This window comes from Podarcis cretensis (genome assembly GCF_951804945.1).
Source record: "Podarcis cretensis genome assembly, chromosome: 5".
Taxonomy (NCBI): Eukaryota; Metazoa; Chordata; class Lepidosauria; order Squamata; family Lacertidae; genus Podarcis; species Podarcis cretensis.
In genome coordinates, this window is record NC_137174.1 from 48,325,585 (window position 1) to 48,349,600 (window position 24,016).

At 41.9% G+C, this 24,016-nt stretch overlaps 1 protein-coding gene across 2 annotated transcripts; it reads left to right on the forward strand.

Moving 5' to 3' along the window:
* The first annotated feature begins 3,168 nt into the window (after positions 1-3,168).
* RGS10 (regulator of G protein signaling 10) lies at positions 3,169-23,267 on the forward strand. 2 transcript variants are annotated; one of them, XM_079976790.1, is made up of 5 exons: positions 3,169-3,286; positions 11,528-11,646; positions 13,096-13,182; positions 13,634-13,777; positions 21,136-23,267. In XM_079976790.1, exons 1-5 carry the CDS (start codon positions 3,238-3,240, stop codon positions 21,280-21,282), a joined length of 546 nt encoding a protein of 181 aa, XP_079832916.1. In that variant the 5' UTR covers positions 3,169-3,237; the 3' UTR covers positions 21,283-23,267. The 2 variants fall into 2 exon arrangements, with proteins under 2 accessions (XP_079832916.1, XP_079832917.1); XM_079976791.1 differs by lacking the exon at positions 3,169-3,286 and adding an exon at positions 5,494-5,609.
* Positions 23,268-24,016: the final 749 nt, after the last annotated feature.

Genomic DNA, 24,016 nt, shown 5'->3' on the forward strand with positions numbered 1-24,016 from the left:
TATGTCCTATCAAACTTAGCAAATATGCACAGGATTGCACCGCAAGACAGCAACTTTGTACGAGGGTCGCTCATTAAAGATTTCCCCTGACCCACTTCCGGTTATTGTAGGTGGATGAAATTGCACAAGTATAATGATACATCTCTCCATAGGTAATGTGGTAATTTGTAGCTTTGAACTCCTAACAGTTTCAATGTTACTGGTGCTAATGTGGATAAACGTCTGATAATGGAACCAGCTGAATGCAGAGCAGTCATCAGGTTCCTGTACTTGAAAGGGCACATACCACGGGAGACGTTTGATGAGATAAAAGGGATTTATGGGGAGGATGCCCCATCGTATGATGTAGTCAAGCACTGGCATCGTCAGTTCAAGTGTGGTCGGACATTGGTGGAACGTCTCCCATTCCTAGGGGATGACAGCCATTGATGAAGACACCATCTGGCATGTGGAGGCTGCCATTTTGCAGGATCGTCACATAACCATTCGCCAACTAGCTGCAAATGTAAAGATCAGTGTGGGCTCTGTAGAAAAAATAATCCATGACCATTTGCACATGGGAAAGGTGTCCACACGGTGGGTTCCCCAGCTGCTGTTGCCTTTCCAGAAGCGGGAATGAGTCACATGCTCATGGTCTCTTTGGTCACGAAAACCATGATGACTTCTTCACCAGACTAATTACTCAAGACAAAACATGGGTCCATCATTATGATTCAGAGACTAAATCCCGGTCCAAACAATGGAAGCACTCTGCCTCACCACCTCCAAAAGTAGGTACGTGTCCAACTGTCAGCGGGCAAAGTCATGTTCACGGTGTTTTGTGGAGTAGTGATGATGGATTTCCTGGCAAAGGGTACCTCAATTACCGGAACATACTATGCTTCACTGCTGCAGAAATTGCAGAAGGCTATCAAAATCGAGAGGCGTGGTATGGTATGCTGACCAAAGGTGTCCGCCTCCTGCAGTTCACAACTTGCATGTTGCTCAGACGGAAGCATGGTCCTGTGGCTATGAAATCCTTCCTCACCATCCTTATCTCCCGACCTCATACCGTTGGACTTCCACATCTTTCCAACCATGAAGTTATTTTTGAAGGACAAGCTTTTTCCAGATGATGAAATGCTGATTTCTGAGGTCAAGTCGTGGCTTCTGACACAACCTGCCGATTTCTACAGACGAGGTCGCCACAGCTGCATAAAGCAATGGAAGAGGTGTTTGACTCTTGCTGGTAGCTATGTAGAGAAGGACTAATAACTGTCCAGTTTCGTTTGTCTCATCCACAGGAAGTACGTCAGGGGCGTTTAATGAACGCCCCTTGTACATGTCAATAAAAATAATTTTGGAGGAGTCTGTAGATCACACTAGGGCACTGTTTACAAAGCGCATTTGTTGCTCAAATGAAGCTGGAGGAATGAAAATAAAATGGTTTGGCATAAAATATCCCCGTCCCATGGAGTCATAGTTCTTGCCACTTGTTTTGGCTCTTGTTTTACTACAGATGGACATAGCAGGTGCATGGAACACTTCTATGCAGGTTTTTTTTTTTTTTTTTTAAGTCATTATTTTTCTCCAGGTTTGCTGCTTTTCACTGTTTCTGGCTGCTATACCACAGCAGGTCATAGAGGAGGGGCTCTTTTGGACTTCTTCTTCTTCGGCAATCACTCATAACTGAGTAAGATTGTTTTCCATGAACATGGTCTTAACAGTGAGTCCATAAATGACTGCAGAGGCCAATTCTGGATCCACATGTCCTTGCACGGTTGGGACATCGGTTTCTGGGTGGGAGTTGATCACGGTGAGGGTTTGCCAAACATGCCTTCCTCTTAGCTCATGTCTCCTTTTTGTCCTGAGTTTGTGCTTCTTCAAAGTGCATGACACCTTTGGTAAAAACTGTTCTCCAATTGGAGCTCTGGCAGACCAGTGTTTACTGGGGGACACTGGCTCTTTTGGTACAGTATGCTTATATTTTGTGAATACATATTGTACAAATGATGGAAAAACGTCAATAAACTACAAAGCTTACTATGTTTACCTTCCTCCATCCCTGGGACCTATCAGTTATGAATTACCTGGTCCAAAAGGGAATCCAAGTATGAGAGTCATTCCTTCATGCAGAATTTTGACAAGCTTTTCCTTGCATTTTGAGTAGTTGCAAGAAAAGTGCCAATCTCATTCAATTTATCTAACGGTTACAATATCTGCTTTCTCATTATCTGCTTTCTCATGCAGCTTGTGGGAGCTGATTATGTGCACCATATCTTTGCATTATCTGCAAAGAGTAGCGATTGGGGCCAGCAAGATACTGCCCCTGTAAAATGCTCATAACTGCACTGACATGCTTGGCTAGTCATTTACAAGGCAGTTTCAATTTATTACAGACGGTTCTCATTTTTGCCCCCTAAGGCTATGCAGCCCAGCATTACTTGAGAATATAAACCTCTCTGAAGGCCATGCTCCTTCTGAAGAAACTTGCACTGAGAGAAGGAGTGTGCACACCTCAAATATGCTCTTGGGACTGTTGAAGGATACATGCTTTGGGCAGAAAACACACGAGTCCCAAATGCTGCTGCTGTTATCGATGCGCCAGTCTTGCTCATGGCCACCCCATAAACCCATCACAATTGCACAACATGGGAAGGAAGTCCCATCGCTTTCCACCAGAGCTACTCCCAAGAGGGATTCTATTGCATGGATAAAACTGAAGCTGCAGGGAAGGCCTGGCTCTTGAGACGAGTGGCCCCTGCCTCGGCTCTTTCCCTCTCTGTTTCCAGGCCGCCCACGTGATGAGCAGGCGCAGCCTGGAGGCGACGCAAAAGCTGTACAGTCGGGACAGCCCCGTTGGTTAGATCCCTGCGCAGAATGATCCTGGACCTGGACGAGATGACCTTCAGGATCTCTCCCGACTCTATGATTCTATCGAAGGGGCCTTAGCGCACGAGGATCTTTGCGGAGACGCGGGGCCTAGGAGCGCGCCTAGCTAGTGGCCCGCTCCTCCTTCCCGCCAAAAGGAAGGCGAGGCGCAGCTGGCTGTACGCCCCCGGGCTCCGCGCGCTCCCCATTCGCCGCCGAGACGAGAGCTGACGTGACGCGCGCCGTCAAGCAGAGCGCGCCAGGAGCTGCACGAGGCCTCGCCTCCCAGGGAGAGCGCGAGCGCCTCCTCCTCCTCCTCCTCCTCCTGGACGTGGCGCCCGCCCCCCGGGCTCCTCCTCGCCGCGGCGCTGCCACGGCCGGCGAGAGATGTTCACCCGCGCGGTGAGCAGGCTCAGCAGGAAGCGGCCCCCGTCAGGTAAGGTCTCTCTCTCTCCCACGCGCGCAGCTGCTTTCGCGCCGCGGAGAGCAAGGGGGGTCGAGCCCAGGCGGCAGAAGCGCCGCGTGCCCGCCCTGAGCCTCGCGAGGGAGGGGGTGGGACTGCTGCTGCTGCCGCTGCCGCTCCAGCCGCCGTCGCCCCGCTTTCCTGAGGGGGCTGCTCCACTTTGGCGGCTCTTTTCCCTCACGGGAAGAAGCCGCTCGCTGTGCGTTTTGCTTCTCGGCCTCGAGAAAGGCAGCCGGAGGAGGAAGAAGAGAGGAGGAGGAGGAGGAGGAGGAGGGCAGCAGCAGCAGCAGCAGCAGCCCGAGGAAGCGTGCAGCCGAAAGAGGAAGGCGCGCCGCTGGGGTTTGGGCTGTCTGGCTAGCGGTTGCCAGGCAGGCGGATTCGTGTGAGAAGAGGAAAAGCGAGGGAGGAAGAGAACCTTCGTTTCTCGCCCCTGTTGGCCGAGGAGCGCGGCTGTCAGGACCCGTCTGAAGAGCGGGGCATCTGGAAATGGGAGGTGGAAGAAGAAGCGCCACTTTGGCGGGCAGATGCGCCGGCTCTCGCTCTCGCCCGGGACTGTGAGTCAGACGACGGGCTGGCTTCGCTCCCGCTGCTGTTACTTTTGGAGCCACCGAGGAGCTTCGAAAGGAGCCCGGCACCCAGGAGAACAAGGTGGCGCCCGATGCCCCTGGTCTGCACGTCCCTTTCAAGGGAAAAGGCGTCTCATACGTTCAGGAGTGAATAACAAGAAGAGACCCAAGTCAGCTGACCTGGACTTCCACTGGAGGCAGAAAAAGAACTTTGAAATAAGAACGTATTTAGGGAAGGAGGGATGGGTGTCAGAATGAGCAAGCCCTGCTCCATTCTCTCAAAAATAAACTCCCACAAGCTCATTCATTAAGTTTAGCACATAATGGAAAACATTGCCTTACCAAAAAATGCAGAGAAATCCAGCTTGTTGCAAAATGTTTAAACCTGTCTCCTTTGAGCAGCTCCCTAAAATGCAATACTTTATTTCCTGCCATCTTAAATCTGACTATGGTAAACATTGTCTTTAAAAGTATTGATGGTGAAAGTTTTAGTTTGGGATTACAAAGTGCAGATCCTAATTACCAAAAAAGATTTGAATGATCCCCTCTTCTTCTTCTTCTTTTACACTGTAGAACAGAGTAGTTCTGTTTTAGAGTTCCTGTTTAAGAATGCTTTTCTGCATTGTTTCTAATCACATTTTAAAGTTTTTGAGGATGCGCAGACCCAAAGAATCTGCCTTGGATTTAAACCCCCGGTTGTACGCGGTATTAACAGAACACTATAACTTGCAAAAGTAGAAGGGGGTGTGGAAGTTTCCCCAAGTCATCTGGTTTAAGCCCCCTGACCATAAGCATGAAATGCCTTAGTTTGTACATTGCTGATTGATGCTTGTCCGGTTCTTTTAAAACTCTTCCTTTGACAATGCTCACTGATTTATTGCTCATATGAGGCATGAAGTCCACTGATTTGTTTTTCTTACAATTTGAAAGGAGTTTCCCCAAATATTCAGCCTAAACTCAGTATTACAATTCTAGATGCATTCATCTGAAACTCGTACAGAAATAGGACATTTTCTAGTAATGTCTTTGGATTAGGATCTTAAATCCATTCTTGCTCTTCATGAATTCCAACCTCCTCACAGCAGCTTTATCAGATAGTGCTTATTTTCCCTCTAATTTTTTCCATAGCTTAAATGCTGTATTCTCCTGTTTTTTCTCATATGTTCCCAATATGTTCCAAATACTTCCAAATCATTCCTACTTGTTGCTATTCCCTGAATCTTTTTCCAGTTTACTAATATCTTGAAGTTTGATGTCCAATTAGTTTTTTTTATTTGCTTTGAAAATAGTTTGCCCCCCCTATAATTTCATTGATTTGAAAAATTCTGATTAATATATCTTAACCCAATAGTCTGTATGAATAGTTGGGCTGCAAAGAGCAAACCAAACCAAAGGATTCTGAGAAGTTGGGGTTGAGATGTGTAGTATTATAATATTTGAGTTCTGCTTTGTGAGAAAACCTAGCTTTTAAAAAAAAAGTTTTAAAAACATGAAATGTACCTTGAGAAGGCTCCCAAATATGCTACATGTGCAGAATGTCTTTTAGGTTTCCTTCCTCATAGTTAAAAGTGGAAACCAGTGATTCAAAAGAGGATGTTTGGGCTTGTAATTTGAGCAAACCCAGACATTCAAAGCACAAGCTACTGTAGCCGAAATGTCCTTTAGAAACAACAGCTCCTAGAAGAAAATAGGCATTGGAACGTCTCAAGTGATTATTATCTACATGGAAAGTAAGAGGAATTTACCTCTTTAGTTGTACAGCTATGAATGATTTTCACCATGGGTTATTAATTCCAAGCTGAAGTTTGCAAAGGAAAGGGTATTATTATCTTAGAGAAAGCTGCTTATTGTCATTAACATTAACTGTTTGCCTATTTGCTTGCTTTTCAGCTTATTTTTTTTTTGGGGGGGGGCAGAGATGTAAGCAATGAGAAAAGATAATTTAAGAGCCAGCTTTAAATAGCCGATAGAACTTTATGAAGTTCTGTATTCACTTTGTTAAGTTCTATGGCTTACACCAGCTTCCACTTTGAAGAAGACAGTCTAGCAGATATCAGTGAGATTTACATCTAGATATGTGTGCTGATTATCACAACCACACTATGCACACTTACATGGAAGCAAGCACCATTGAACTTAATGGGTTGACCTGCAATTGTACTGGCTAAATAGAGACAAAATCCTTTTGAGTTATAGTTAGGCAAGTGAGCTCAGTTATGAATACCACCTGTTTTAACTTGTGTCAGGTGCACAAATACTTTTGACAATCCTGTACTAAGTCTTAGATGCTTGTATTCTCACATTTAAGATAAAAAACTGTACTTGTGTAATGTGCATTCATGTTCTTGATTATCATTTTGTAGTCAAGAAGAAAGGCATAAACAGGCTAAGGTTTCTCAGCCGTCATACTGGATGGGATCCTAATCATACAAACATATTGAACTATGTTTTTTCAACCCTTTGAGTGTAATTATTTTTTGCACAGACATGGAGCCCATGTGTAGAGGATTCTCCATAGGGCTCAGAAGAGGATTACGCAGTTGCATGTGTGAGTGGACAATGGGTCATTATGGGGAATGGGAAGTCTGTATGTACATCCCATATCCCCATCCAGTCCCCCATATATCATGTAATTGACTAGAAAAAGGAGGAGAGGGCTGGAAGGGTGGATAAGATGCATGCACAGCTTTTCCGCTGAAGGCAGTAGTCTGTTGCCATAATATTTATATAGTCAAATACAAGGTAAATCTAAAACACAATGACCCGATCTACTTAAACTAACCTGGGAGTAAGTAGCATTTATATCTATGTGGCTAACTTCTTATTAAATATGCATAGATTTGCACTGCATAAGTTCCAGGTAGTGAATCTTTTTTTCCCTTTCCTACTCGGAGCATCATAACAATTAGATTTGTGAGTTGTTGGTTCTTGCAAAACAACAACAACAACAACAACAACAACAACAACAACAGGATAGTTGTTTTCTGTAACCAGTGAAAGTTTTAGTGAAACATTGTACTAGATAGTTTGCTATCTAATTTGCATTTTTAGAGGAAGAAAATAATTTTTACAGTTAGTATCCTGTAACCAATGAATGTTCTAATGCAACTTTTTGTTAGATAATCTGCTATTTTTTTTGCAGATTTCAAGGAAGAAATTTATTTTTTTACAATTAATAGGGTAGTGTAAGAGCTCAATTAAAAACCCATCATCTGCCATTTTAGTAAAGGACAAAACAAACAAAGGCAGATCCAGCAAACAATTCATTCTAACAGTTGTTGCTGCTGGGTCAATTTTTCCTACTAATCAGCTTCCAAAAAAAGAATAAACAACTTCCTGAGATACATCAACCAAAGCAAGTAAGCACTCCCATCAGAAGATCAAAAGCTGAATCTAAATGAAAATATGAAGCACTTCCACATATCATTATTCTTGGCATTCAGTAACTCTTTAATAGCCAAACAAAGGAAATAATCAAATCTTAAAGGAGTACTTTGATCCGCTATCCGTCATCTAAAATAAGAGAAACTTTGAGAAGCACAATCTCAAAGCAACTACATATATTCCTGTAGTCTGCTCCTATGAAATCTGTTTTGTTTTTGCCCAGATTAGATGTATTCATCTGAATTTAGCATTATGTTTAGGCCCTGAGAACTTCTAAAAAGTTGTCTAATTAACTTAATGACCTTTCCGACACTATACAGTGGTACCTTGGGTTACAGACGCTTCAGGGTACAGACTCTTCATGTTACAGACTCCGCTAACCCAGAAATAGTACCTCGGGTTAAGAAGTTTGCTTCAGGATGAGAACAGAAATTGCGCGGTGGCGGCATGGCAGCAGCAGCAGGAGGCCCCATTAACTAAAGTGGTACCTCAGGTTAAGAACAGTTTCAGGTTAAGAACAGACCTCCAGAACGAATGAAGTTCCTAACCCGAGGTACCATTGTACTGCAGGGATGGAAGAAGCTGCGCTTTGTGGTTTGTTAGCATTATTAATTTTATACCCCACCTTTGCTTCAATGAGCACAAGGCTGCATTATATGGGTTGTCCCCTGCCTCATTTTATCCTCCTAACAACCCTGTGAGAGGTTAGGCAGAGAGATGGTGGCTGGCCCAAAGTCACCCAGTGAGCTTCGTGACAGGGTTAAGGTTTGAACCCTGATCTCCCAGATCCTAGTCCAACACTTTGCATCCCCAGATATTGTTGGACTGAAGATCCTATCATCCCTGACTACAACTCCCATCATCTTTGACCACTAGTCCTGCTAGCTAGGGATCATGGGAGAGGAATGGAGGGAGGGAGAAGGAAAATATATCTGGGTACAGCCACCTCCCCACCTTCTCACAATGTGTCAATGTCATTTTTTTCTTTGGTGGGAAAAACCCGTAATGTTCACACTCAAAAATCCTGCATTTGCAGATATTTTTTTGCTAAGCTCAGTAAAGAGGTTAATACCTTCCCTGAACTGAATAGCTTCCTCAGCTTCTTGTTAATTTTAATTTTTTAAAAATATTTAAAATAGTTGCTTGAAACCCTTTTTTTACTGATAATTTTTTGTTTTATTCTTTTTGCTGAGGTTTAATACAACCGAGCATCATCATAAATCTCATGAAACAAACAAATAATTTAATAAATATGAGAGAGCAATATAGGGTATTAGTTGCGCATGTGAGATTCAGCAAGCTGCAGCAACTACTGCAGGGGATGCTCACTTGTCAAGAATAGAGGAAAAATTGCAGGAAAATATGAACTACAGGGCAGCTGGAGGAGGAGAGGGCACAGAGGGTGAAGAAAGAGCTGGGTGTGGAGGGGGCCCTTTCCCCATCCTTTGGACCCCTGGGAAACTCAACAAACTTGCTGCACCTGGAACTGGTGTGGAGTGTACAGCTGAACGGGACACAGCTGTGGGCAGCCTGAGGAAGTACCATACACCTTGGTCCTGACCATAAAGAGCAGGTCTGGAGTGAGAGACTAGGGCAATGTCCGCTGGTTCCAGGAACTCTTCTTATTTGTGGGTGAGCTGAGAGTTTGTTTGGAACCTGGGTGAGAACCCGGAGGCTGAGAGGAAGAGTGTGTCAGAGGGAAAATGAACTGAAATTTATTTATATATATTAGAAACTTTGTATTAATGTAATCTTTTTAAATGTTATATTTTTGTAACGTTTTGTTTAAGTTGTCTGCTGTTGCTTCAGTTTTCTGTACACCTCTTAGATATATTTTTAATATATTAGGCGGTATAGAAATTAAATGATCAAAATAAAAAAAAATGTGCAAACCGGGCATTTAAAAAATGTGTAGTGACCAAAAAAATAAATACATTTGCGTCAACTTTCTCCTTCCGCAGCTTCACCATTTGATTGCTGCCCAAATTCATGGCTTTAGGAAATGTAATGTATGAATAAAGGGAGGCAAACTCTTGTTGAAGGAATTTATTCTTCTCTAATGCGACTTATGCCATATCCAGTGCTAGGGCAGTAAAAATGTTTGCTCACATATGAATATTCTGCCAAAAACAGAAGCTAGTTTTAAGAAATAAATTATTATATTTTGGGAATGCAGACAAGTCTTTCCTTACAAGTGGATAACTTCCAGACAGTACTGGAGTCAGTGCAGAGTAGTTTATATCTGACTGTCAAGTCTCCACATGGTTATGTATATCCCAAGTCTTCAGTGCTAACCAGCAATTGCTGTTTCTTCATTCTCTGGTGTTCCAAAAACTAAGGTAATTCATAGCATTGCCACCTTGGAGGAAGAAAAAAAATCCTGCTCCTGCGCGTTTAGCAGCAGTATGCCATGCAGAAATGTGGCTTGGGAAGCCTTTTCTAGCATGGAAGTAAAGCAACAGGAAAAACTTTAGTCCGCTTTATTTTTCCATGTCAGATTGCTGTTGCAGCATAGCAGGTAAAAAGAAAAATCTGGCAAATAATTCAGTTGGGATAGCTCAGTTGATAGAGCACGAGATTCTTGATCTCTGGGTTGAAGCCCCATGCTGGGCAAAATATCCTTGCATTGCAAGGGATTGGATTATATTGGTCCCTTCCAACTCTACAACTCTACAATTCTTTGATAGCGAAGTTTGTTGGTTGAGTAGCTGGCACCCTGTAGAGCACTATGCCTTTTCGCATAAACGGAATAACAAATGAAGTTGCATTATATGATCAGACTATAAGCCTGACTTGACCACTGTCACCTTGTTTCCAGGGTCTCAGGCAGAATTTCCCCACCTAGCCTTGCTACTTGAGATGCCTGAGAGTGAATACGAGGCCTTAGGATCACAGGAGGCTGCCTTAAAACAAACAGCACTGTTTTGTCCATCAAACACACTACTGTCTAGTTCAGCGGGCAGGCAGATTTCCTGTGTCATGTCTGGTTTGATCTTGATTTGAGTTGTGTACCTATGCAGAACTTTTTCCATGGAACCAGTAACCAGCAACAAAGAGATTCTCGTTTTAGAGAGTGGAAAGGCACTTTAGCAGTAGGCTGCCTCGTCCCTATTGACAAGTACACTCAAGACATCCGCTCAACTTGATGGGATGCCGAGAGAAAGAGAGAGAGACACGGAATCCCTACAGACTACAGCAGTACAGATGTAGGCTACAGAAATAAAGTGTAGTGATTACTGTCAATCACACCTATCTGAAAATCCCATTACACCTCAAAACCCTCCCCCCCCCCAACACATCTAAAGGGAGGGAACCAAATGTTCATTTGTGGAACTGCATGAAAAAAGTTTTATGTAATTCCAGCCAACTTTTCACTAAAGCAACTTATAGCTGCACGCTGCACCTCCCTTCTCCTTCCCTAAAAAACAAAGCCACTTTGCTCCCCGCACCCCAGCACACACTTCTACATGGGTCTCAAGGTCTTAATTTTGGAAACGGTCTTGGCATTTTACCAAGCGTTGTCTCATAGGTTCGGTGTGTGTGATGTAAAGCAGATAGCAGCATTGACAGTTCCACTGTTTTGCAGCAGAGCTTGGAGACAGTTTGTGGTACAGTTAGGAAATGAATGAACTTAATAAGATGGCAGTGCTTGTTTTTTGTTTTAAACTTGCTTGTAAATTACTGGCTTACATGGCAACTTCAAAACTGCAGAACGGAAAAGGTGCTTTCCTCCCAGTTTGTCTATGCCTGTCCAGGGCCATTTTCTCACCTTCGTTTTGGGGAAGGGCTGTTATAACTCAGCAGCAGAGCACATATTATGTATGAATAAGGTTCAGTCCCGTTCAGTACTTCAGTACTGTTCATCTCCACTGAAAAGCATCAGGTAGCAGATGATGGAAAAGATCCCTGCCCAAAGCCCAACAGAGCTGTCGCTTGTCAGAGCTGACAATACTGGGATAGAGGGACGCATAATCTGATCTTGCATAAGGTGGTTTTCTGTGTTCTTATGATGCTACAGCATCTTGCAGGACTTAAGCCAGGATGCTTGGGAGCATCAGGAAGCCTTTGCTCCTGAACACGGAGGTCTGTGGTCTATTCCGGGCTAAATGACAACGCACTGAAATGTATGCACAACATGAACTTTCAGTTACTTTGGTTAAACAGCTTTGGTTAAACAGTCTCAAAGCTGGCCCCCAGTTCTTATAAGAGAGGGCAGAGATGTGAAAAAAATATATTTCAATCAACTTTATTTCTAATTTTTCAGAAATAAACGACAGCGACAGCAAGCCAAGCAGCAGCCACCAAAGTTTAAATGGCACTACGAGATGGGCGACATCGCTAGAAAATTTACTGGAGGATCCAGAAGGCGTCAAGAGATTTAGGGTTGCTACCTTAATTACTACCGCCTACATATGCTTGGGGGACGCAGGTGGCGCTGTGGGTTAAAGCCTCAGCGCCTAGGGCTTGCCGATCGAAAGGTCGGCGGTTCGAATCCCTGCGGCGGGGTGCGCTCCCGCTGCTCGGTCCCAGCGCCTGCCAACCTAGCAGTTCGAAAGCACCTCCGGGTGCAAGTAGATAAATAGGGACCGCTTACCAGCGGGAAGGTAAACGGCGTTTCCGTGTGCGGCTCTGGCTCTGGCCAGAGCAGCGATGTCACGCTGGCCACGTGACCCGGAAGTGTCTCCGGACAGCGCTGGCCCCTGGCCTCTTGAGTGAGATGGGCGCACAACCCCAGAGTCTGTCAAGACTGGCCCGTACGGGCAGGGGTACCTTTACCTTTTTACATATGCTTGGGGGGTGGACGCGGGTGGCACTGTGGTCTAAACCACTGAACCTGGGCTTGCTGATTGGAAAATCAATGGTTCAAATCTCCGCGACGTAAACAGCATTTCCGTGTGCTGCTCTGGTTTTGCCAGAAGCGGCTTAGTCATGCTGGCCACATGACCCGGATAAACTGTCTGTGGACAAATGTTGGCTCCCTCGGCCAGTAAAGCGAGATGAGCGCCACAACCCCAGAGTCGTTCGTGACTGGACCTAACGGTCAGGGGTACCTTTAACTTTACCTTTTTACATATTCTTCAGTACTGTTTCCAACAATACGGTGTAGACGCAATGTAGAATTAAGTTTTATTACTTCATTTTGAAGAATTTAGATAATAATTGATTCTGAGGTTGGCTTGAGTAAAATTTAGTGAGAATAAAAGACTTGAGAATCACTGCCAAAAATTGTTAAGGTGATAACTTTTTTCTGGACTGATTCCATCATGTTTGACAAGAGGTGTGTGAAGTGCCAAGTTCCAGTCTCTAAAGCTGTGGCAGGAATCCTTTTTTCTGCCTGAGTTCCTTTGCGGGTAACCTTTCAGGGGCCACACGCTAGTTGAGAGTGGGGTAACAGATGTGACTTACCTTTGGTCAGTAGACTGCAGTCCAGCCATGCTCAAATTAGAGATCTCTACATGCCTATCTCCGCATCCATGCAAGCTAGAGGGGTTATTATAGTCCAAGGACACATTCCAGCCAGGCGAAAACATGAGCCTGGCCACTGAGGCATACAGCATGGGGAGAGGGGGTTTGGCCTGTGGAGAGTGATGAGGGCCAGACAGAGAAGCCTGGAGGGCTGCATTTGGCTCCTGGTCCTGAGGTTGCCCACCGCTTCCATCAGACCTTCCAGTTAAGATAATACAAGGTGAGTCTTTTAAAAGAGGCCCTGTGGAACATGTGTACTCTGTATCCGCGGGGCCTCTTTTAAAGGACTTACCCTGTAGTAAGAGAGGCTAGCAAGGTTATGATGACCTGGTTTTTTATTATCTAACAGCTCGCTCTTTTCTTCAGGAGTTTTTAAAGAAAGAATTTAGTGAAGAAAATGTTTTGTTCTGGCTAGCATGTGAAGAGTTTAAGAAGATAAAAGATGAGAAACAGGTATTGTCTTCAAAACCAATTTGACTGAAAGATTCCATTGTAGTCTTGAGGCATAGCATGCATTTCCTACAAAGCTATCAGGTATGCTTCAAAATCATGTGAATATACATAGAAAATAATACGACCTACTTCTCTTGTGTTTACAACAACATAACCTCATTGGGGGTGAGGTAAAAACATTACTGCAGATGAGGACAGAGTTTTATGGATGACAAAGTTTATCGTTCTCTGATTCTTTTTAAGATCAAAGAAGTATATTCAATTCTTTTTACTTAATATATGTCTAAAAAGTCTGTAGGATTTCCTTCTGCTGCATATTGAAATGCATTTGTTACTGTGGTTTCTTGGCGTAACATTTATTATTCCCCTTTCTCCTGCTTTAGCAAATCCACAGATGTACAATATTGAAAAATAAAACGCTTGCTTAGTATATGTGTCCTTCTGTTTACAGATGCAAGCTAAGGCAAATGAAATTTACATGACTTTCCTGTCAAGTAAAGCTTCTTTTCAAGTTAATGTTGAAGGGCAATCCCGTTTGGATGAGTCAATATTGGAAAAACCTCACCCTCTAATGTTTCAGAGACTTCAAGACCAGGTAAGGTTCAGAAACTTCCCTGATTAGGTGGCTGTCTAGCTACCAACAAGAACACTGAGCTAAAAGAGACACAAGGTCCTGCTAGCTAGGGGTAATGGGAGTTGTAGTCCAAAAAGCAGCTGGAGACCCAAGTTTGGGAAACACTGGTGTAGGTGCAGCTCCACAGTGATTAATCTTCCCCACACAATTTGCCAAGCATTTTTAAAGGCACTTTATTGAAAGTTTCTGTGGGAAGACAGAGGCTTTGGGATTCTGGAATTATTTTTGTGGCTCAGAAGCTGATATATGTCAAAAAGTGCATTTGGAACACTGGCAATGGCTCAGGAGCCCAGGGGAGGCCACCTCTTCCTATATGAACTAACTTGGACCCTGCAATCATCATTTGAGGCATCCATGTGGCAACTCAACAGGAGGTCCAGAGAGTGGCAACATGAGAATGGTCCATTTCAGTGGTGGTTCCTCACTGAGGTTCACCTGGCAACATCAGTACATATCTTTAGGTACCGGGAAAAACATTTCTTTTCTGCCAGGCCTTTGGCTTTTTATTACCTGTGGCCTCCTTTAGTGAGTGTGACGTTTTAATCCTGCCTTTAAAAAATATTATTTGCTTTTAGGTTTTCCTCTGTTTTGTTTTATGCTGGCTTCAGTGTATGTGCTTGCTTGTTTATACAATGTTATACATTTGAGTTACTTTGGTAAAAAAAGAAACTAATAAGTTTAATAATAAATAAATGAATAATAAAAGTTACCTAGTTTTGTTGGAAGTGCTAGATCTCACTAATGCTTATGGGGGAAACTTCATTCCAAAGCACTGATATCAGATGTTCTCTACCCATATGCATAAAGTGGTAAAGGATTCTTTAGGTTGTTTTTTCTCAGTCATGAGGACCAGAGACTTTATCTGTGTGTAATTTATTTATTTTTTTAGTTTTAAAAACTTGAATTTGTATATTTTGTGCTAGGAAAAAATATTTTGTGCTGTACTGCAGTTTCACAGTCATACCAGTTTCTGTGAACAGATTAATCTTGGGGAGGAAAACAAGGCTCAGAACACCAACCTAAGCATATTTACTCAGAGGTAAATAAACGTCCAAGTAAATATGCCTAGCATTGCAATAAATAGGCTTATATGCCTAGCAACATTCATATTGTTTATCTACATAAATCTGTTTCATTTGCAGGGTTTGGCAAATGGCACTCATTTCATTTAAAGCAACAGAGAAATACTGCAGGGTGCTTAGAGTCAGTGCTTTATATTGCTTTATACTGGTTATGAATAGTGTCCAGTATCTGACATAATGAATTATGAGAGTTATGAACATATTTCTCATGAACCATTTATTAGGACCAAAGGACCAGCTTTTATTGGCTGCATTTGGGTAATCATATCTCAGCTTACTAAGCCCAGATACAAATGAGCCTTATGGCTGAGCTGCAGCCGTTCACTGCTTCCTTCAAGCAAGCTGCAGAACAACGCAGGAAGTCTAGGCTTAACAGCATCAAAATAGCATATTAAACCATGGTTTGAAGTTGGTATAATATCCTGAGTTGTTCTGAAGCTGTTAGCCACAGTTTACCTGTTTGGAAGCTATAGGGAGTATAAAGCCTTCCTAATTTGTTTCGCTGCTTGCACAAAGGGAAGGAACGAAGGGGTTATATATGCAGCCAAAATACACGTCCATATCTTTATTTTATTAAGCAAAGATATGATTGTTCAAGCTTACTTAGTGTGTTCCCCCCCACAGTCTTATTTCATCACGTTAAAACAGTAAAGATATCCAGCCTACCTCATGAGCCTTGGACAAGTGCAGTAAATTTTTAGCCCTGATTAGCTCTGTTTAGAAGACTAAATTCCCAGCAATTCACAACACAACTCACCAAGGACAGCATGATGATTGCCTCTCCATGGTCCAGTTATGTCACTTCCCTTCTCTCTGACTCAAGTGAATGAACTGATAAGATGGAGCTCAGGCAGGCTTTAAGGTTTGTTTGTACAATTGTCCAAATTCTAAAGGCACAAAGATACAGGAAGCTGACACATCACTCTGAAAAAAAAATATCATTTGAAGGGTGAGTGGGACCAATTATATTTGCTAATTTGAGCTAGGGGAGATTCTGCACTAAAAAGAAAGATGGGGGAGGGCATGCATGTTAAACTTGATTCCCCAGCGAATCATATTTGAGCAAATACTTCCAATTGTAACATTTCAAACCGTTAGCCTGAACTGTGAGAGGCTGCATGTATATATATATATATATGTAAAATAATTAAAAATGAAAGAGTGAAGAAAAGAATAATGCAGGCCCGCACATGCCTCTCCCTTTCCTTCATGAGGGTCCTAATGCAGGATAACATTTTAAATTTAGAACACCAAATTTTAAAATGTAGCAGTTCTTTGTAAGCTCATTTAGATGGTTATTAGAAATGCAAAGGTTCTGTTAACGGCTGCCAGAAGAGCCATTGATTAACAATTCTCAATATGTGTTACAACCTGATTCTATTACATATGGATTGGGCCCCATCACCCCTTCTGCCACACCTTTGCTGCCATGGTGAGTGGGAGGGCTGGATGCCTTGGTGGTTCCACAGAGCCCCCCTGTTGGGTGGTAGAAGGTTTGAATTACATCCTTAGTTTGTGGCAGCTTGAATTCTAGTTGCCTTTTAAGTCTCCTTTCCTTCATTTTTTAAAAAAGGTAATTGAAATATACTTGGAGTCCTGTAGTGATTTCATGCTCTTTATTGCAGCTTGTAAAACCATGATTGAATTGCCCCCCCCCAACCTCAGGCTTTTACGTACATTATTTACACAACGAGTCCCATCTGATTGGCTGATTCTGCTTCCCTCCTGGAGCCTGATTGGTCTTTTCCTGCAGGCCAATCAGTTGTTGCATTCTACGATCCTACCAGCCTAATAGGCTGATTAACTTCCTCCTGGAGCCTGATCGGTCTTTTCCTACAAGCCATCAGTTGTTGCATTCTAGGATCCTACTTGCCTATTGTTCTAGGATCCAAGCTTAGTACACAACAGTAACCCCATGCAATAAAGTATCTTTCGTGAGGTGTGGGTACAAACCAATGCCCAATCACATATAATTTAGTAAAGCAATTTTTAACAGTATCAGAGAGCACAGAGCTCAAAGTATTAAAAAATAATCAACAAACATATTTCTTAGTGCTACCTTATTACATTATTTGTCCAGGTCAATAAGGCAATTAGAAGCTGCAGTTACATTATCATTCCTTTTCCAAGCTGTGTTACAGAGTCCAACACCAAAATTGTGTGCATTTTAAAAAACACACCAAGGTATCCATTGTTTGCAAGTTATGTTTCCCCCCTGCTTTAAATGTGACCACACACCCCTCCAACATCCCCACCACTGCTCTCATATTTCAGATGCTGCCCTTCTCTGACCTGTAACTAGACTGTGATGCAGTCCCACAGGTGTATTTCTGTCATGCTCTGAAATCATTTCCTTCACCATTAACTCTGCTCCCTGAAGAAACTCCCTGACAAGCTGAAAGTTTTACCAATGCTCTCAGTTGTGTGTGTTTTGAGTACTAGTGTGCATGCTATTTCTGCTATACATATAGCACCCCTGGAAGGAACCCCCCTCCTGCCTAAACTTCTCCCTTCATCATTGGAATGGCTGAGGTAATGTCTCTAGGGAAGACTGTATACTTTTTAATTGAAAAATGGCATAAGTTGTGTCTTTATAACAACAACCCAAAATCACAGATATGCAGTTCATAGTAGTAGACCAACTAGTTACCTAGTTGAGAGGGGTTTGAGGCCTGAACATTATATCCATGTCTTGATGTGATAGTTTTCTTTGTACAGAAGCTTGTTACATTAGATGACCATTGAGAAATGTGGTTTCATAGCTGAATCTGTTGTTGCACAAACCCTATCATATGATCTCTATCATATGATCTGCTGAACACTCTCTTTCCTTCCCTAATACCAACATTCAACCATGTTTGCCTGGTGTTTTGCTCAATGTATCTTAAGAACTTTGTATACAAAATGTGCAACAATGATGAACAACAATATCCTCTAGTCCGTCAATATGATATCTTCTTTTGGCAATCACTAAATGTGGTATGCAAAAAGTGTTACACTGTTGAACAATAATATGATACTCTGGTTCCTCAATATGATACCTTTATTTGGAAGTCGCTGAATGTGGCAGATTAGAAATGCTTCCTTTTGCTTAAACTAAATTACAGCTTCGAGGCATCTTAATGGTTTGAAAATAAGCAGCACCACCAAGCTCCTTATCTGGTAATCATGATGTTGTAGCTGAAACACAAAAGATACATTTTAATTTAAAAGTTGTTGCAATATGGCTGAGTTGTGCTGAGTTCCTGCAGCTGTGGGCTAAAAAAGAAAAGAAAAAGCCTGCAGTCCACTAGCCATATATATGATGTTTTAGAAACAGACTTTTTGAAACTTCAGCATATGAGATTTTGTTCCCAATATGGGTTGAGAATGCAAAACATTCCTGAATAGTTTAGTGACTCTAAGCACTTTGCAATGAAATCCATCACAACTACTCTGATTATTCTGCAGCTAGAGGATTATATAGGCTTCTATTCTACTTCCATTACTATTTCATTTCTCTCAGATCCTCCTTTTCCAATCTTAAATTCAGTTCTCCACTTTTCTGAAGCAATTTGCATTCTCCCCCCCCTTTTTTTTTTAAAAAAAGAGAATTCTTGTGAAAAGTCTTTAGCATTTAGTGCAAATTTCTCTCAGTAAAAAGATTTTTGTATGCAGTGGTACATCGACTACATCAGACCTGGGTGGTATCATTAACTGTGGACCAATTGGCAGGCTGCTGTGAGAGATTGATGAAGCACGTTGGGGGCAAAATCATTCAGATCCATGCTGAACTTGAGGCCATAAGAGGTCCCCGGAGTACCATGCAGTTACAGCCTGTGGGATCAGTTTCAGTTATTGCAGCCTCGGGACATGAGCAGGACACTTGCAACAACCATATTGGCTAACAGCTCACAACATGAGGGACTTATGCCCAGTACCCTGAAAGAGGTGGTGGAATGACCCTTCCTGAAGAGAAGTGTCTGTCTTTTTCATTAGTTTAAAATTAAAAGCATTCCTGAAATATACTGTTCCTGGCAACCTTGATGTATTGATGATAATGATGAGGATGATTATTTTAATTCTACTGTTTTGCTATTTTGTTTGTCAGTCTGAGCTGGCAATATGATGCTGCTAGACCATTTGTAGTATAGTTTTGCAGCATCTTAACAAGAAAATACAATAAGGTGTTATTAGTGTTATGTCTGTCTTTTATTAGAAAATAAAAGATAGTGATAAATAAGTGACTGATTTTAAATAAGTTTATGGAGCTCAAAAATGGCAAGCATGATAGGTAGGGCATATGTGCTGGGCTTCAGTGGCTCCCTTTTACAGCAGCAGGTTTTGGCAAAATATAGCTGGATGTGCACACAGAAAACACACATGGTACTCCTGATGGTGTGACAAGTTAACTGCAAGTCAGTGGCCATTTCACTTGTAACATGATTGGGTAGTACTAGGAGCCACCTGTCTGGAAACAGGCAAAGTTAGACTTACCTGTGGGTTGCAGCAATTTTGTTGGTTGCTCATAAGTTGTTGTTTGTTGTTGTTGGGTAGGCAAACTAAGACCCAGGGTCCGGATCCGGCCCAATCGTCTTCTAAATCCGGCCCGCGGACGGTCTGGGAATCAGCGTGTTTTTACATGAGTAGAATGTGTCCTTTTATTTAAAATGCATCTCTGGGTTATTTGTGGGGCATAGGAATTCGTTCACCCCCCCCCAAAATATAGTATCCCCCCCCACAAGGTCTGAGGGACAGTGGACTGGCCCCCTGCTGAAAAAGTTTGCTGGCCCCTGTTATATATATTTATTTATACCCTGCCTTTCCCCCTGACTAGACAATAAAATAATTACAATATAAACAGTAGAGCACCAGCCCTTTAATTAAAAGCAGCTCATTCCCAAAAACCCATTGGAAGGACAGCAAGGAGGGAGCCAGTCTAGCTTCTCTAGGGAGGGAGTTCCAAAGTCTGGCAGCAGCCAGTTGGCTTACTGCACTACAGGGTGTCAGGAAGGCTGTGCCAAGATGGAACTTTGAATGAGTGATCTAGGATAAAATAACACCTGTATACTGAGTCAAACCAAAAATTATTTATTTATTTATTAAATTTATATACCACCCTATACCTGGAGGTCTCAGGACAGTTCACAGAACAAAATCAGAATATAAAACCACAATATATATAATCTAAATAAAAACAACAACCCAATAACACCCCCCCCCCAAAAAAGCCACATTTTGAAAGGGCATAGGATGTCAATCAGATCAACCAAAGGCCTGGTTAAAAAGGAACGTTTTTGCCTGGCACCAAAAGGTTAGGCTCCAGGCGAACTTCTCTGGGGAGAGCATTCCACAGATGGGGAGCCACTGCAGAGAAGGCCCATTCTTGTGTTGCCACCCTCCAGACCTCTTGATGAGGAGGCACATGAAGAAGGGCCTCAGAAGATGATCTCAGGGTCCAGGTAGGTTCATATGGGAAGAGGCGGTACTTGAGGTATTGTGGTCCTGAGACGTTTAAGCCTTTGTAGGTCAAAATCAGCACTTTGAATTAGTGGCTTTACTTAATAACAGTGTTTAGGAAGTCTTGTACTTAAAAAAAACTAGTATAACAAAGCTTTCATTTTTATTTTTGATTCTGCAGTAGTTACTTGGTTGCATTTGGGGATATGCTGTTCTGGCTAAGTTCAGCAGTGGGATATTTTCTACATAAGACAAATCATAACGTAACAGAGTGGTTTCCAGTCATTTATCTGACAATGGCTAAATTGGATTGTTATAAAAAGGAATAGCAATATATTGTGCCAAGATGTATTTTTTTTTTAAATGTGATATTGCAATTATTATATATTATTATTATTATTATTATTATTATTATTATTATTCCCTGCCTATCTGGCTGGCTTTCCCCAGCCACTCTGGGTGGCTTACAACATATCTAAAATCATAATAAAAGTACCATTCCTTAAAAACTTCCTTAAACGGGGTTGCCTATTGCTTACTTTTAAGATATGTAGTTACCCAACAAATTCTAAAGCTGATCATATTTTATTTGGGATGGCTATTGTGAGGTAATAGTAACAACATATTCTCCTTAGTTTATAGTACAGCTGACACAGATTTGTTCTTTTCATTTAATATGTTGAATTATGGTCTAACAGTTTGGGGGCTCATTGAAGATCTCTGTTGTACGACTTTCTTAGTTTATGTGTTTTAAGGCTTTGTTTCATCTAGATTGTTTTCCCTGCCCCCCCCCTTCAGATTTTCAGCCTCATGAAGTACGACAGCTACAGCCGCTTCTTGAAATCAGAAGTGTTTCTTAAGCTGAAGCAGACCGAAGAACAGGAAGAGAATTTACCAGATGCTCAAACTGTAGCGAAAAGAGCTTCTAGAATTTACAACACATGATTGAAACAACAACAAACAGTAGATCCCACTGAGACTACAATAACCAAATGAGTTCTCAGGATTAGTCTGTGAGGTTAACACAACTGCATTTCAAGCTTGGAAAACATAGAACCCTGTTAGGCGATGCTTAACCTTCGTTGCTTGAATGACATAACTGTTTTTGCATAATGGCTACCACCAAAACCCTTGGCCAAGGCAGTTATACTAAACCCCTAAAAGGACTGAAGGACTCAAGAGTAATCTGTGAACAGAAAACTCGGTTATTTTTACCTTCTGGTTTTGATACCGTTCCTTGTGAATCATTATTATTTTTTAAGTGGGGATGTAGCATAAAATTGTGATAAGTTTAAAAACACAGGTAGTATGAGGGAGAGGCAGTATACCTGTTTTTTAAAACACTCTTAGAGCCTTGTGTAAATAGACTTTCCACTTTTTAAGCTTTAACTGTTATTTGAGCGGGTTCAAATTCTGCCTAAATTTTGCTTAAACTGAAGTAAAAGAAAATGAATTGAAATATTTTTCTGATACTGACAAGAATAGAGAAGCCTCTGTTAAGAGAAGCACAAAGGCAGGAGACTATTCCTCTGAGGCATTAGTTTAAAACCATGCCTACCTTTTTTTCCCTGGAACTAATCAAAATAATTGAAAAAACAATCATTTTCTCTATCTTTGTAATACAACACATGCTATTCACTCTAAAAGCTGCTTTCAGAATGGCTTTTGTAGGGTTTTCTGTGGCTTGGTTTTAAATCTATTTGTGCTAGGGAAAGATTGCCTATTTCTCCTGTGAACCCTTATTGTTCAGGGTTCTTACTTTTTCTCCCCCTTCTTTGTTCTGAAACTGAGACTCCCTAACTGAATTTCAAGAAGAGTGTTACTAATTTTGTCAAACAACAGCTAGCTTACTGCTGTAACAAACCTAGGCCACAAATTACCTTTTGTCTGCATTCAAAGTACGCTTAGACTTGGAGACTGGCCAGTAGCATCCTTCTGCATTAATCTACCAAGAAAGATGAAATGCAAAGCTAGTGCCTCACCCAGTGAGTGTCTATTTCCAGCTCAACAGCAAGTATGAACTAACTTTTAAGCCTTGTGTACTTGTTCCAAGGAATTCTGTCTCGGTTGCCAAAATTTGTTTCTTTTCTTTTGTACAGACATTCTAACCAGGTTTTATTTTCACCTGCTTTTGTCCTAAACTTGTTTGTATATTCTGTAGCAGCGCACTCCCTTAGCAATCAAAACAACCCCTCTCCAAGTTGTGGAACCAGTCTGCACATCACATCACATCATAGTTTAAAGCACGCTGTGGTTTAATGTGAATGATCCATGCCATGAATTAATGTTAATGTTGGTGCACACTGCTCACAAAGTGCTCCTGTCCTGGTTTGTTTCCCACAAGCAAAACACAAGCTGTAAGCCAAGGAGAGACGTTGGCTCCTGCTCATGGTTTGTTTAGATAGAAACTATCCACAAACCTGGGTTCAAGTGACATGACTGACTTTGGGGGGGAAAGGAGCATCGTGGAAACATTTGAGTTATATGCACAAGCATGATGCTTATTCACATTAAACCATAGCTCAGTTTTAAACAGCAGCTTAATGTGATATGTGGACCATGCTGCAGACTCTGCTCATATTGGATTTCACTCTACGTGTGATTTCCTCCCCTCAAAATTTGCAACTCCTGCGACCAGCTTGTCTGCAGTTAGAAAAATAGTACCATAAACTTTGGAGGGACCAGCTGCCATCCTTTTGGCTGCTTAAGAAAGACCTGTGTGTTGTGTGGGAAGGCAGGAGTGAGGAAACAGAGGCAAGGGACCACCCACCATTCACTCCTGTGAAGAGACCATCAGTCAGCCCAAGAGGAGTCTGATTTTTTATATATATTATAACATTTATTTGGTTTATTACTTTTTATATTGTAAACTGCCTTGGGTGCCTTGGCAGTATATAGATGCAATAAATAAATAAATAAATGCCGTGTAATATGCCTTACTCAATTATTTCTTACAAACCTATTATTTGTGTGTCCATAAATTTCTATCTCACATCCCAAGAAGCATACTATCTAGCAAAGGATTCAGCATAACTCACCTGTGAGTAGTTTCACCGAATGATTGGCAACTCACCATGCAAACAGATGTACATGAGAAGAGATGCTGCTATGCTCTAGAAGTGTATTCCCCATGCTGCTGTGTGCACCTAATCCATTGGTTCCACTGGTTTGCAGAAGCATTGCCTGGCTAGCTATGCACAGAGATATTTGACTGGAACTTCTGACATCACATTCCCTGTTCTCTTCCTAAATCAGACTTGCAGCATTTATCCCGCTTTAAAATAAGGGAACAATTTTAAGCTCATCAAATTCTGCTTGAATGTACGTGTGCTGCTGAGATATAAAGCACATTATGGACAAATTCCAATTTCTAGTACAGTACTCTGCTTCAATACACTATACAAATGATAACTGAGGGGTTTTATTGAGTTTGTCAGTCTTGAAAATAACATTGTTTGGATTTGCCTGTTTCCTATGTGCAAATGTTGGTGATGCCAACGGAACGGTGAATATATCTTTCTAGTTGATGTTGATATTTGAATTTGGCTGCATTTGGAAACTTTCCTCCTTCTCTATGACTGAGATGATGAGCAAAGGTAAACTATTAAAAATTACATAGAAAATCTTGATTGGAAACTTTATTGAAATAGCTACCTTTTTTAGGCTGGGGTTGCATGTG

Excerpts from the sequence above, each read along its gene's own strand:
- RGS10 (XM_079976790.1), top strand. The coding sequence starts at position 3,238 with ATGTTCACCCGCGCGGTGAGCAGGCTCAGCAGGAAGCGGCCCCCGTCA. Across the intron at positions 3,287-11,527 it reads CAGGAAGCGGCCCCCGTCAG|AAATAAACGACAGCGACAGC; the intron begins GTAAGGTCTCTC and ends CTAATTTTTCAG. Across the intron at positions 13,183-13,633 it reads AGATAAAAGATGAGAAACAG|ATGCAAGCTAAGGCAAATGA; the intron begins GTATTGTCTTCA and ends TTCTGTTTACAG.